Source organism: Cervus elaphus, chromosome 23 (assembly GCF_910594005.1).
Source record: "Cervus elaphus chromosome 23, mCerEla1.1, whole genome shotgun sequence".
Taxonomy (NCBI): Eukaryota; Metazoa; Chordata; class Mammalia; order Artiodactyla; family Cervidae; genus Cervus; species Cervus elaphus.
In genome coordinates this window covers 42,950,605-42,963,528 of record NC_057837.1, presented here as the reverse complement: position 1 = coordinate 42,963,528, position 12,924 = coordinate 42,950,605, and the positions used below count along the sequence as shown (strand labels likewise).

Below are 12,924 nucleotides of genomic sequence, written 5' to 3'. Positions count from 1 at the left end.
TGAGGTTTAACCTTTCCAACGTTTGTTGCAGTCACATCACTAAGACCTACACTGAGCCTAAATGCAGAAGTTAGTTTGAGCTGAAAAGTAAACATATCAGGAATGATCCTACCTGGAAATGCATAAGGACTAGCACACAGCTGAGAGACCTGGGAGGAGTATCCCCTGAGACTGAGTCTTTACCTCCAGTCTGGACCACTGGACCTGTATCCGCAAGGGTTTGAACCCCATCTATCCAAATTCCAAACTCGGGGAAATTCCTTGCCCCAGGTCTGGGAGTGACATTTCAAGCCTATTTCCATAAGATGTTAAGGAGAAAGATCTTTTTGGCCAAAGCAATAGTATAGCCATTTCAGTTTTCTTATGGATGAATATATGCCTATACTTTTAAATATATTTATATCTTTGAATCTAAAGTGTGTCTCCTGCAGATTACAGTTATATCATCTTTAAAAAAAAATATTTATTTGGCTGTGCCAGGTTTTAGCTGCAACATTTGGGATCTTCTGTCTTCCTTGAGGCATTTGGGATCCTCAGTTGTGGTATGTGGGATTTTCTTTTTTCAGTTGAGGCATTTGAACTCTTAGTTGAGGCATGTGGGATGTAGTTCCCTGACCAAGGATGGAACCTGAGCCCCCTGCTTTGGGAGCTGGGAGTCTTAGCCACTAGACCATCAGGGAAATCCCATTATATCATCTTTTAATCAATTCTATTGATTTCTCTGCTCATCTCCATTTTGGTTTGTTTAATACATTCACATTTAACTATATTTATATAGTTGGATTTTGTAAGGCCTCCTCAGAAAACCATTTTGCCTTTTTGTACTTCTTTTTCTTGACAATGGTCTTGAAAACTCAGCAGTGACCACAGGACTGGAAAAGGTCAGTTTTCATTCCAATCCCAAAGAAAGGCAATGCCAAAGAATGCCCAACTACTACACAATTGCACTCATCTCACACACTAGCAAAGGAATGCTCAAAATTCTCCAAGCCAGGCTTCAACAATACATGAACCGTGAACTTCAAGATGTTCAAGCTGGATTTAGAAAAGGCAGAGGAGCCAGGGATCAATTTGGCAACATGCATTGGATCATCAAAAAGCCAGAGAGTTCCAGAAAAACATCTACTCCTGCTTTATGGACTACTCCAAAGCCTTTGACTGTGTGGATCACAACAAACTGGAAAATTCTTAAGAGATGGGAATACCAGACAACCTGACCTGCCTCTTGAGAAATCTGAATGCAGGTCAGGAAGCAACAGTTAGAACTGGATATAGAACAACACACTGATTCCAAATCAGGAAAGGAGTACGTCAAGGCTGTACACTGTCACCCTGCTTATTTAACGTATATGCAGAGTACATCATGAGAAACGCTGGGCTGGATGAAGCACAAGCTGGAATCAAGATTGCCGGAAGAAATATCAATAACCTGAGGTATGCAGATGACACCACCCTTATGGCAGAAAGCAAAGAAGAACTAAAGAGCCTCTTGATGAAAGTGAAAGAGGAGAGTGAAAAAGTTGGTTTAAAGCTCAACATTCAGAAAACTAAGGTCATGGCATCTGGTCCCATCAGTTCAGTTCAGTCACTCAGTCACGTCCGACTCTTTGTGACCCCATGAACCACAGCACACCAGGCCTCCCTGTCCATCACCAACTCCCGAAGCACACCCAAACCCATGTCCATTGCGTCGGTGATGCCATCCAACCATCTCATCCTCTGTCATCCCCTTCTCCTCCTGCCCTCAATCTTTCCCAGCATCCGGGTCTTTTCAAATGAGTCAGCTCTTCTCATCAGGTCACCAAAGTAATGGAGTTTCAGCTTCAACATCAATCCTTCCAATGAACACCCAGGACTGATCTCCTTTAGGATAGACTGGTTGGATCTCCTTGCAGTCCAAGGGACTCTCAAGAGTCTTCTCCAACACCACAGTTCAAAAGCATCAATTCTTTGGCACTCAGCCTTCTTTATAGTCCAACTCTCACATCTGTACTGGAAAAACCATAGCCTTGACTAGACGGACCTTTGTTGGCAATGTAATGTCTCTGCTTTTTAATATGCTGTCTAGGTTGGTCATAACTTTCCTTCCAAGGAGTAAGTGTCTTTTAATTTCATGGCTGCCATCACCATCTGCAGTGATTTTGGAGCCCCCAAAAATAAAGTAAGTCACTGTGTCCACTGTTTCCCTATCTACTTCCCATGAAGTGATGGGACCAGATGCCATGATCTTGGTTTTCTGAATGTTGAGTTGAAGCAAGCTTTTTCACTCTCCTCTTTCACTTTCATCAAGAGGCTTTTTAGTTCCTCTTCACTTTCTGCCATAAGGGTGGTGTCATCTGCATATCTGAGGTTATTGATATTTCTCCCGGCAATCTTGATTCCAGCTTGTGCTTCTTGCACCCCAGCGTTTCTCATGATCTACTCTGCACAGAAGTTAAATAAGCAGGGTGACAATATACAGCTTTGATGTACTCCTTTTCCTATTTGGAACCAGTCTGTTGGTCCATGTCCAGTTCTAACTGTTGCTTCCTGACCTGCATATAGGTTTCTCAAGAGGTGGGTTAGGTGGTCTGGTATTCCCATCTCTTTCAGAATTTTCCACAGTTTATTGTGATCCACACAGTCAAAGGCTTTGGCATAGTCAATAAAGCAGAAATAGATGTTTTTCTGGAATTCCCTTGCTTTTTTGATGATCCAGCAGATGTTAGCAATTTAATTTGCATTAAATGAATATTTTCAATTGTAGCATTTTCATTTCTTTAATTTTGTTTATATTTAGTGTTGCTCTAGGGTTTACTATATATATTTTATCAGAATAAGCTTCAGATTTATACTAGCTCAATTCAGTGACATATAAAAATGTTATACCTATTAAGCTCTAATCCTTTCCTTTCTTTTTGCAGTGTTATTGTCATACATATTACTTCTACTTATGTTACAAATTCAACAATACTTTCTTATAATTATTACTTTACCATCTGTTGTCATTTCCTTAACCCAATGGAGCTTCACCCCCACTTACCTCCTTTTTTCTTTTATTAGCAAATGTAATATACATATATTTCATGTCTACATGTTAAACCCCCAATAAGCCCAATATTACATTATCTAAATATTATTCCATGTTTTTTAAAATTAGTTATTAGAATAAAGGAGAAAAATAAGCATTTATATGTTTTTTTAATCTTTATGTAATTAATTTTACCAGTGTTCTTTGCTTTTTCATGTTGATTCAGATTACCATTTGTGGCCACTTAGTTTCAATCTGAAGAATTTCTTGTAAAGCAAATATGCTAGCAAAAATTCTTTCAGTTTTTGTTTATTTGGGACAGTCTTGTATCCACTTTCATTTTTGAAAGATAGATTTGCTAGATATAGAACCCTTGGTTGGCAGTTTTTTTCTCCTCTGAGTACTTTGAATATGCCATCTCACTGTCTTCTAGATTCCATTGTTTCTGCTGAGAAGTCATCTGTTAATCTCACCAGGGTTCTCTTGTAAGTGATGTTATTTTGCTGTTGCTGCTTTCAAGATTTTGTCTTTGAGCATTTTTTCCCTATGATATGTATATTTGTGACTCTGAATTTGTATCACATGGAGTTTATTTGAGCTTCCTAGATGTGGATATTATTTTTCAACCAATTTGATGAGGGTTTTTTTTTTATTATTTTTTGAAATATTTTTCTTCTCCATTTTTTCTCTCCTCTCCTGCTACTACCAATTTTAATCAGAGTATTTTGGAAATTAAAAGATGAGGGAATACTTAACCAACTCATTCTGTGAGCCTAGAGTTACCGATACCAAAACTAAGATATTATGAGAAAAGTAAACTGTGGACCAGTATCTCTCAGGAACATACATACTAAAATTCTTAACAAAATACAGCAATTCATGCCCAATGATATAGAGAAAAGATAAGGCATTCTAAATAAACTTTGTTCCTCCCAGGAGTTCAAGGTTGGCTTAATGTTTGAAAATAAATTAATGTAATTTATCATATTAGTAGATATTTTTACTGCACAATCCTCTCAATAGATGCAGATAAAATTCAATATTCACTTATGATAAAAGTTCTCAGAAACTAGGAACAAAAGGGAAAGTCCTCAACCTAAAAAAGGACAGAAAACACCAAAGGAAACATTATACTTACCTTTGTGAAATATTGAATGCTTCTCCCCCTAGATCAATGATGTTTGCTCTCACCTCATATCTTTATTGCATTTGAGGCCTTAAACAATGCAATAGGGAAAAAATACAGATTGGGAACAAAGTATTTTTATTTTATCATACATACACACACAAATAGCTATTAGCTCTAAAAAGTGAGTTTAGCAGTTGCAAGATATAAAGTTACTATGGGAAAATCAACTGTATTTCTATGTGCTAGCACATAGCCATTGTGAATTAAAATTTTAAAATACCATAAAATTATAAAGAGAGAAATATAAGAAAATGTGCACAAGACTAGTATGCTGAAAAATATAGACGTTGCTTAGAGAAAACTGAAATACCTAAATAAACGGAGATATCATGTTCATGGATTCAAAGATGCAATATTAAGATGTTAATTCTCTCCAAACTTATCTATATACTAAACACAATCCCAGACGAGATCTTAGCAGCTGTGGGGTTTTTTGGAGGGCTGTTTGTTTTATTTTGAGGTAGAAAATAAGCTGATTCTAAAATTTATGCAGAAAAATTCAAATAACTTAATATATCCAAAACTATTCAAATATCGAAAAAAGAACAAAGTTGGAGGCAATGCAAATTCAAACCACGTCATACCCTTCAGAGTAGCTAAAGTTAAAAGTATTGGCCAAGATGTAGAGAAACTAGAATTCTCATACATTTCTTGTGGAAACGTAACTTTGTAAAACCAATTTGCCAAAAGTTTGACTTGATCAAAGTTGACCATAAGCCTTCTTTATTGCCACAGTAACGCTATATAATATACTACCCCAAACTCAGTGACTTAGGACAACAGCATTAATTCTCATACTCACCAATATTTGGGATGTCTTTTGTGTGTGTGTGTTCAGCTGTGTCCAACTCTTTGTGACCCCATGGACTGTAGTCCACAAGGCTCCTCTGTCCATGGGATTTTCCAGGCAAGAATACCGGAGTGGGTTGCCATTTTCTCCTCCAGGGTATCTTCCCCCTCAACCCAGGGATCGAACTCACATCTCCTGCATCTCCTGCACTGTCAGGCATATTCTTCACTACTGTGCCACCTGGAAAGCTTGCGCTGTCTAGTTCAGTTCAGCCACTCAGTTGTGTCCAACTCTTTGTGACCCCATGGACTGCAGCACCTCCCTGTCCATCACCAACTCCCAGAGCTTGTTCAAACTCACATCCATCAAGTCAGTGATGCCATCCAACCATCTCATCCTTTATCACCCCCTTCTCTCCTGCCATCAATCTTTCCCAGCATCAGGGTCTTTTCTGATGAATCAGTTCTTCACATCAGGGGGTCAAAGGATTGGAGTTTCAGCTTCAGCATCAGTCTTTCCAAAGAATATTCAGGACTGATTTCCTTTAGGATGGACTGGTTTGATCTCCTTGCAGTCCAAGGGACTCTAAAGAGTCTTCTCCAACATCACAGTTCAAAAGCATGTGGGATGTCTAAGGTTATGATAATAAAGATGGGTTTGGCCTACAGGTTGAATTCACATCTGCTCCATAAGTGCTTGTTCTGAGTGCCCAGAATGAAGGGGCAACAGCAGCAAGAGACTTCAATCTCCTCATGTGCATCAGCTACACTCAGGAGCCAAATAAACTATGCAAGCACACTTAAGACTCCTGCATATGTCATGTCTGCTGATATCCTATTAATCAAATGAATCCATATGACCAAGAACAGTATAAATGGGTAGAAAAGTAAACCTTACTAACAGTAGAAGAGGGAAGGAATAAGTATTGCTGAAGCAAAAATCCAAATTATCATGTCCAGCATCTCCATCATGTTATATACCCAGCATAAACGAGGCCCATGTGTACAAAGAGACATGAATAAGAAAGTTCAAGCAGTACTATTCATAAGAGCCAAGAACTGGAAACAATGAAAATGTCTATCTACATATCAAAGAAAATGTATTACATCCAGACCTACATATATAGCAATGAAAATGAAATAATTGTGCACACAAAAACGTAAGTTTCACCATGTTACTCCAAAGAAACCAGGCACTAAACCATTCAATTTATATAAAATTCAAACTACAAGCAAAACTATATGATAAAGTTTAGGGGTTGCATATTTACACAGTGAATCTACTAAGAAAGGAAAGAAGATATTACCATGGAAATTAAATTGCTTGTTAGGTTTGCTGGTAGGTAAGGGGAGTGGGTATTGATCCAGAGATATCACAAGAGGGAGCTCCTGGGGTTTTGGCAGTGTTCTATTTCTTGACCAGAGTGGTGGTTTCATGAACATTTGCTTTTTGATAAACCAGGCACTTGTACATGCTGATTTTGTGTACCTTGAAAATATCAGTTATATTTGACTGCTTCTTAAAGAGATGGAAATACCAGACCACCTGACCTGCCTCTTGAGAAATCTGTATGCAGGTCAGAAAGTAACAGTTAGAACCGGACATGGAACAACAGACTGGTTCCAAATAGGAAAGTGAGTATGTCAAGGCTGTATATTGTCACCCTGCTTATTTAACTTATATGCAGAGTGTATCATGAGAAATGCTGGACTGGAGGAAACACAAGCTGGAATCAAGATTGCTGGGGGAAATATCAATAACCTGAGATATGCAGATGACACCACCCTCATGGCAGAAAGTGAGGAAGATCTACAAACTTGATGAAAGTCAAAGAGGAGAGTGAAAAAGCTTGCTTAAAGCTCAACATTCAGAAAACTAAGATCATGGCATCTGGTCCCATCACTTCATGGCAAATAGATGCGGAAACAGTGGACACAGTGACTTACTATATTTTTCTGGGCTCCAAAAAATCACTGCAGATGATGATGGCAGCCATGAAATTAAAAGACGCTTACTCCTTGGAAGGAAAGTTATGACCAACCTAGACAGCACATTAAAAAGCAGAGACATTACATTGCCAACAAAGGTCCGTCTAGTCAAGGCTATGGTTTTTCCAGTGGTCATGTATAGATGTGAGAGTTGGACTATAAAGAAGGCTGAGTGCCAAAGAATTGATGCTTTTGAACTGTGGTGTTGGAGAAGACTCTTGAGAGACCCTTAGACTGCAAGGAGATTGAACCAGTCCATCCTAAAGGAGATCAGTCCTGGGTGTTTATTGGAAGGATTGATGTTGAAGCTGAAACTCCATTACTTTGGTGACCTGATGAGAAGAGCTGACTCATTTGAAAAGACCCTGATGCTGGGAAAGATTGAGGGCAGGAGGAGAAGGGGACTACAGAGGATGAGAAGGTTGGATGGCATCACCAACTCGATGGACATGGGTTTGGGTGGACTCCAGGAGTTGGTGATGGACAGAGAGGCCTGGTGTGCTGGAGTTCACAGGGTCGCAAAGAGTTGGACAGGACTGAGCGACTGAAGTGAACCGAACTGACAGCCAACTTTCCTCAGTTCTTGAACATAATTTCACTTTTAGGGTTTTTGTACTTGCTTTGTCTTCTGCTTAGAAAGTTCTTCCTCCGCATCTTCCAGAAAGTGATTTGGCCTATTTTCATTATTGAGGTTTGACCCCAAATGTCCTTTATACAGTGAAATGTTGAAGGTCTCCCTCCCCAGCCTCCAGGCTCCAACCCTATCCTCAGCATTTCTGGCTTGTTTTCACAGCAGTATTTGTAAATGAAATCTGTTCTTGGGATGGACGTAGTTTGTTACTGTTTGTCATTCACCTCTAGAATAAGCACCACAATGTGCAAGGTCCTTGTTTAGCTTACTCACAACTGTAATCTTAGCGCCTAATTTAGTAGCCGGGCACAGCAAACAATTTAAAAGGTGCTACTGAATGAGTGAGCCATTCCATTCCCAACACGATGAGGTCCAATGCCTGGTTCACAGTTAAGTGTGTGCAGCACTTAGTATCTCTCATTGGTAGAAGAACGCTAAAGCTGAGCGCTGAAGAATTGATGCTTTTGAACTGTGGTGTTGGAGAAGACTCTTGAGAGTCCCTTGGACTGCAAGGAGATCCAACCAGTCCATCCTAAAGGAGATCAGTCCTGGGTGCTCATTGGAAGGACTGATGCTGAAGCTGAAAATCCAATACTTTGGCCACCTCATGCAAAGAGTTGACTCATTTGCAAAGACCCTGATGCTGGGAGGGATTGGGGGCAGGAGGAGAAGGGGACGACAGAGGATGAGATGGTTGGATGGCATCACCGACTCGATGGACATGTGTTTGTGTAAACTCCGGGAGTTTGTGATGGACAGGGAGGTCTGGCGTGCTGCGATTCATGGGGTTGCAAAGAGTTGGACACGACTGAGCTTCTTAACTGAACTGAACCCTGCACTGATTTATAAACTTTCAGAGGTGCTTTCCCTGAGAATCAGCACATAAAAGAAATATTCCATGGAGCAACGTTTCTTAAACTGCAACAAAGGTGTGATTCCGTAAACGTCAATTCAGGGTAAGACAAAACAAGCGTCGGTGCGACAGCTGGAGGAGGAGATTAAAGGAGGTAGACTCCCAACCGTGAGGCAAAAAACATCCCACAGCGCGTGCGGGGCCATCGACGCCGGGATTCCACTGTTCCTCTTGCGCGCCTTCCGCTTCCGGTGACGCGTCCTCCTCGCGAGACGCCCCGCCACGCCGCCGCACCCGCCAGAATCCGTCATCCAATCCCGGGCCGTGCTGAGGCCTCGCGCCTGCTCAGAGGAGAGAGGCGAGCGCCGCGTGGACGCCGGCCGCAGCCCGCGCCTGCGCATCGGCTTCTCCTCAACGATTGGCTCCTGCCCCCAGGAGGCCGCCACAGTTCAGTTTTCACTTTCTCTCCCCCGACAGCTCCTCTTCCTGTGGGCGTGGGGTTTTACTTCCGGGTTCCAGCGTCAGTCTCTGGGAAAGTCGACATGTTCCCTCAGGGAGTGGGGCGCCTTGGGGTCCGTGCCTAATGACCCTCTGCGGGCAGGGACGACGCTTGGCTGACCAGCGCCGGGGAGCCTGCGGGCTCCGAACCTGGAACCCCGGGCCCGCGTCCCTCCCGCCGCCGCGTCGCGGCCGCCCAGCGACGCCCGGGCGGCGCTCCTGACAGGAGCGGAGAAGCAGGACGGGCTGCGACGTGTAGGGTCCCGTGCGCCGCTGACGAGCCTTTTCTGACGCGGGCCGCGTGGAAACCGGGAGGAGGGGTAGTCCCGGCCAGGGGCGGCGGACGTCTCCCCAGCCCGGGAGGCGGCCCGAGCCCCGCTCGGTCTCGGGGTCCGACGGGATCTGTCACGCGAGGCCGGGAGGGGAGGAAGCGCGCGTGGAGGCGTGGACAGCATCTCAGCATGAGGAGGAAACTGAACCCTGAGGTCCCTGAGGTCAGGTCCGCCGGGGCGGCGGCGGCGCAGAGAACAGGTGAGGCCGCCCCTCGTGGACGCCCGCCCCGGGGGACGCAGCAGGTGCGGGTCCTTCGCGGCTGAGTGCCCGGCGTGACCGCTCGGGTCGCGGGGGTATATGCAGTAAGAGAGCTCGCCGTTGTCACGTTCCGTTTTGTTCTTTTGGAAAATTAAACTGCTGTCCACTTTGCATGCTTCTCGCGGCTGCTGTGTTGACACACGCCTTCTTGGCTTGTTGGCGTTCCTCGGGGTGAGCGGGGCGCGGGGCGGTGGTTGCAGAGCCGCTTTTGTTGGGCTGCCTCTGCGCGGACTCCCAGCCGCCGACACTCGGGTCTCCACCTGTCTCCAGGCGCTCGGCGTCCTCCGGGTGTGTGGCGCTTCAGATTTCCTCCCGCCCCTCTGGGAGGCGTTGTCTCGGGCGGCTTCGGCGCCTCCTCGGGGTTGCCTGTCAGAGGACCGCGGCATCCTCGCGGACGCCGTGAGAACTCTGAGTGGAGGCGTTGATCTTCCGGCTGGGACTGGCTGGGAAGCACTTTCCTCAGGAACCCTGGTAAAGTCCGCTCCTCCGCTTCGTTTCTGTGGACCCTTGGTGGCCCTGTGTGACCTCTTCTTTTTAAGGTAGACGTAAAAGAAGGAAGAGGTCTTTCTTCAGGGAGGCTCCTTTAGCTGAAAACTGAAGTATCGCGTCACCGTAGGTTGGTCCATGCAACCCAGCAGTTTGAAGGTGGCACCAAGCAGTATTTGTGGGGGACGTGGCATGCCGTGCCAGGTCACTTCAGTCGTGTCCGACTCTTTGCGACCCCGTGGACTATAGCCCGCCAGGCTCCCCTGTCCATGGGATTTTCCAGGCAAGAATCCTGGGGTGGATTGTGGGGAAGATCCTTCGAAAAGCCTTGTTTCACTTAATCACCGCTTGCCTATTTGAAATCTAAAAACCTAAACGCACCTCTCTTACCCTTTATTGTTCCTCAAAGGGAGAACGGTTAAGGTTTTTCAGAATATATTCTAGACTTAAGGGTTGCTTAGCATATGGTGTTAGTTGCAGTAACGTTGGTGATCCAAGGGCCAGTGGTGGTCCCCTTCAGAAGCTTTAGAAAGGGATAGGGGTGTAGATATGATATTTAATATTATGGGCTCTGAGATTGGTAATAAGCCTACTCAGGAGATTTATAACAAAGCTGCTATTCCTTAACAGTGTAAGAATACTTTTTTGTTGAAAAAGATGTTTTCTATAATAGAACCAGATAGCTCTATAAATATGTTCTATACATCAGTAAATAACTAACCCAGTTTGGAGAAATTTGTGTTTGTTCACAACTGTTTTGAGGAAGATAAAGAGCAGTATTTGAAATTTTGTGTTTTAAAAAAAGCTGTATCAGGGGCATCTCTTGTAACACAGACATAGTTGCTTAAATGATTTAAAATCTACAAAGTGTCTAAAAGCTTGCCTGAGAGGTAGTGTTTGTTAAATAAATGCAATGTAGTATATCTATTTAGTATCATTCAATAGATATGGTATCTATTTATCCAATAAGTCTTTCATTCCTCTATTGATGCACATTTATTTTCAAGTTTTCCCTATAACTTAAATGCTGCAGTTATAAGCGCTGCTTCATCTGCTCATCAAAGTATTTTTATGAATCATAGAATTGATTCCTTCTGAGGATGATAGATAATAATGCTATTAAATTACCCTCAAATGATTGTACCCTTTTATATTCACTCTCTAAAAAGGTGTGTTTTATCTCCCCACTAGCCAGATGGTAATATTTTACTAACTTTCTAATATTTGAAAATAACATCTCATTTAAGTGTTTATCTTCCTTGGGTAATAAGAATGTTAAACATTTTTGGGTAACAAACATATCCTTTGCTGTTTTGTTTTAAGTTCTGACTTTCTTATTTGACCCATATATCTGTTACTGCAGTGTTTTAATTACTGTAGCTTTAAGATATATTTTGGTACTTCCTTTTGAAGAAAAGCTTTGGGCTCTTCTTTTGCATTTTTCTTCCAGATGAAATTTAGAACCATCTTTTCAAGTTCTAAAGAAAATCTGGTTGCGATATTGTTTGTGATTGCATTGAATTTGTAGATTAATTTGAGAAGAGACATTCTTTTGAGTTTTTCCTTCTAGGATAATAGGTATGTCTCCTCATTTCTTATATTAAATTTTTTTGTAATGAAATATGCCATTTATATGTACTGTTAAAAAGAAAAGTGTATCTGTATACTCTGCTTGATAGAACATTACAAGTACTGGGAAGCTTTTGATGTGTGCCTTTCCCCAGAAACAAAGGATTCTCTGCACCCATCCCCATGGTCATCCTGAATGGTGTTAATTATTCCCTTGCTTTTCTTTACAGTTTTAGCAACTGTGTATGTATCTTTTCCCAACATACTGTTTACTTTCACCTGTTTTTGAACTTTAAGTAGAATCATATTGCATATTCTGTGAATTACTTTTGTTAAACATTATGTTTCTGAGATTCATCCCTGTTGAAGTGTATACCTGTAGTTGAGTTCAGAAACTTTAGGACTCCTTTACAAGTACTGAAATTATTGAAGACCTCAAAGATCTTTTGCTTATGTGGATTAAATCATGTTAGATATTGAAACTAACCAATTTTAAATATAGGTATTGGTACATTTGCTTATGCCAGTAAGCATATGGTATATTGATAGCTCTAAAAAATAGTAATAATAATAGGAAATCTTAGACAACATTTTTAATGAAAAATAATTTTTCCAAAATAAGTTAGTGGCAAGAATGGCATTGTTTTACAGTTTTCCCAAATATCTTTCATGACCAGAATCTCATGTTTGTCTCTACATTCAATCTATTGCAATATATTGTTTTGGTTGAAGTAGATGCAGAAAATCTGGCCTCACCGAACTATACATTTAAAAGAAGGAGGAGTATGTTGATAATCTTTTAAATAGTTATATTATTCTTTCAGTTCAGTCGCTCAGTTGTGTCCGACTCTTTGTGACCCCATGAAGTGCAGCGTGCCAGGCCTCCCTGTCCATCACCAACTCCTGGAGTTTACCCAGACTCACGTGCATTGAGTCAGTGATGCCATCCAACCATCTCATATTATTAATACACATCAAATCCCAACAGTTTCTGAAAGGTTAGCCACAGTGTAGAATTTGAAATCAAATAACTTCTCAAACTCTGTGACATTAAAACCTGTTAGTCTAGCTTGGATTTTAAAGAGATGTTTTAAAAAATAAAAAAATAAAAAAAAATAAAGAGATGTTTTACCCATGCGTTGATCGTGTGAAAGATACTAATTCACTGAATTATGTAGATTTCCCAAATGATGACACATTTCAATATAGAATATCAAAAAATCACCTACATTATCATCACCACTTTAGTAACCACTCCTGTGATTCATTCACTTTTGTTGAAGTATAATATTTTTTATAAACATACTGGTTAGTTCCAC

At 41.8% G+C, this 12,924-nt stretch overlaps 1 protein-coding gene across 7 annotated transcripts in view; it reads left to right on the top strand.

Moving 5' to 3' along the window:
- Positions 1-9,348: 9,348 nt before the first annotated feature.
- TASOR2 (transcription activation suppressor family member 2) overlaps positions 9,349-12,924 on the top strand; it is a 64,336-nt gene continuing 60,760 nt past the window's right edge. For 4 of the 7 annotated variants that reach the window (XM_043884688.1, XM_043884687.1, XM_043884686.1 and 1 more), the window contains exons 1-2: positions 9,349-9,490; positions 11,487-11,614. Coding sequence is in view for 1 of the 7 variants with exons in the window: in XM_043884685.1 (XP_043740620.1) it covers positions 9,421-9,490 (70 nt within the window). In the remaining 6 variants the exon portion in view is untranslated. Of the gene's footprint in view, positions 9,491-9,560; positions 10,022-11,486; positions 11,615-12,924 lie in introns of those variants that run through there. The other 3 variants (XM_043884683.1, XM_043884684.1, XM_043884685.1) reach the window with 3 other exon arrangements.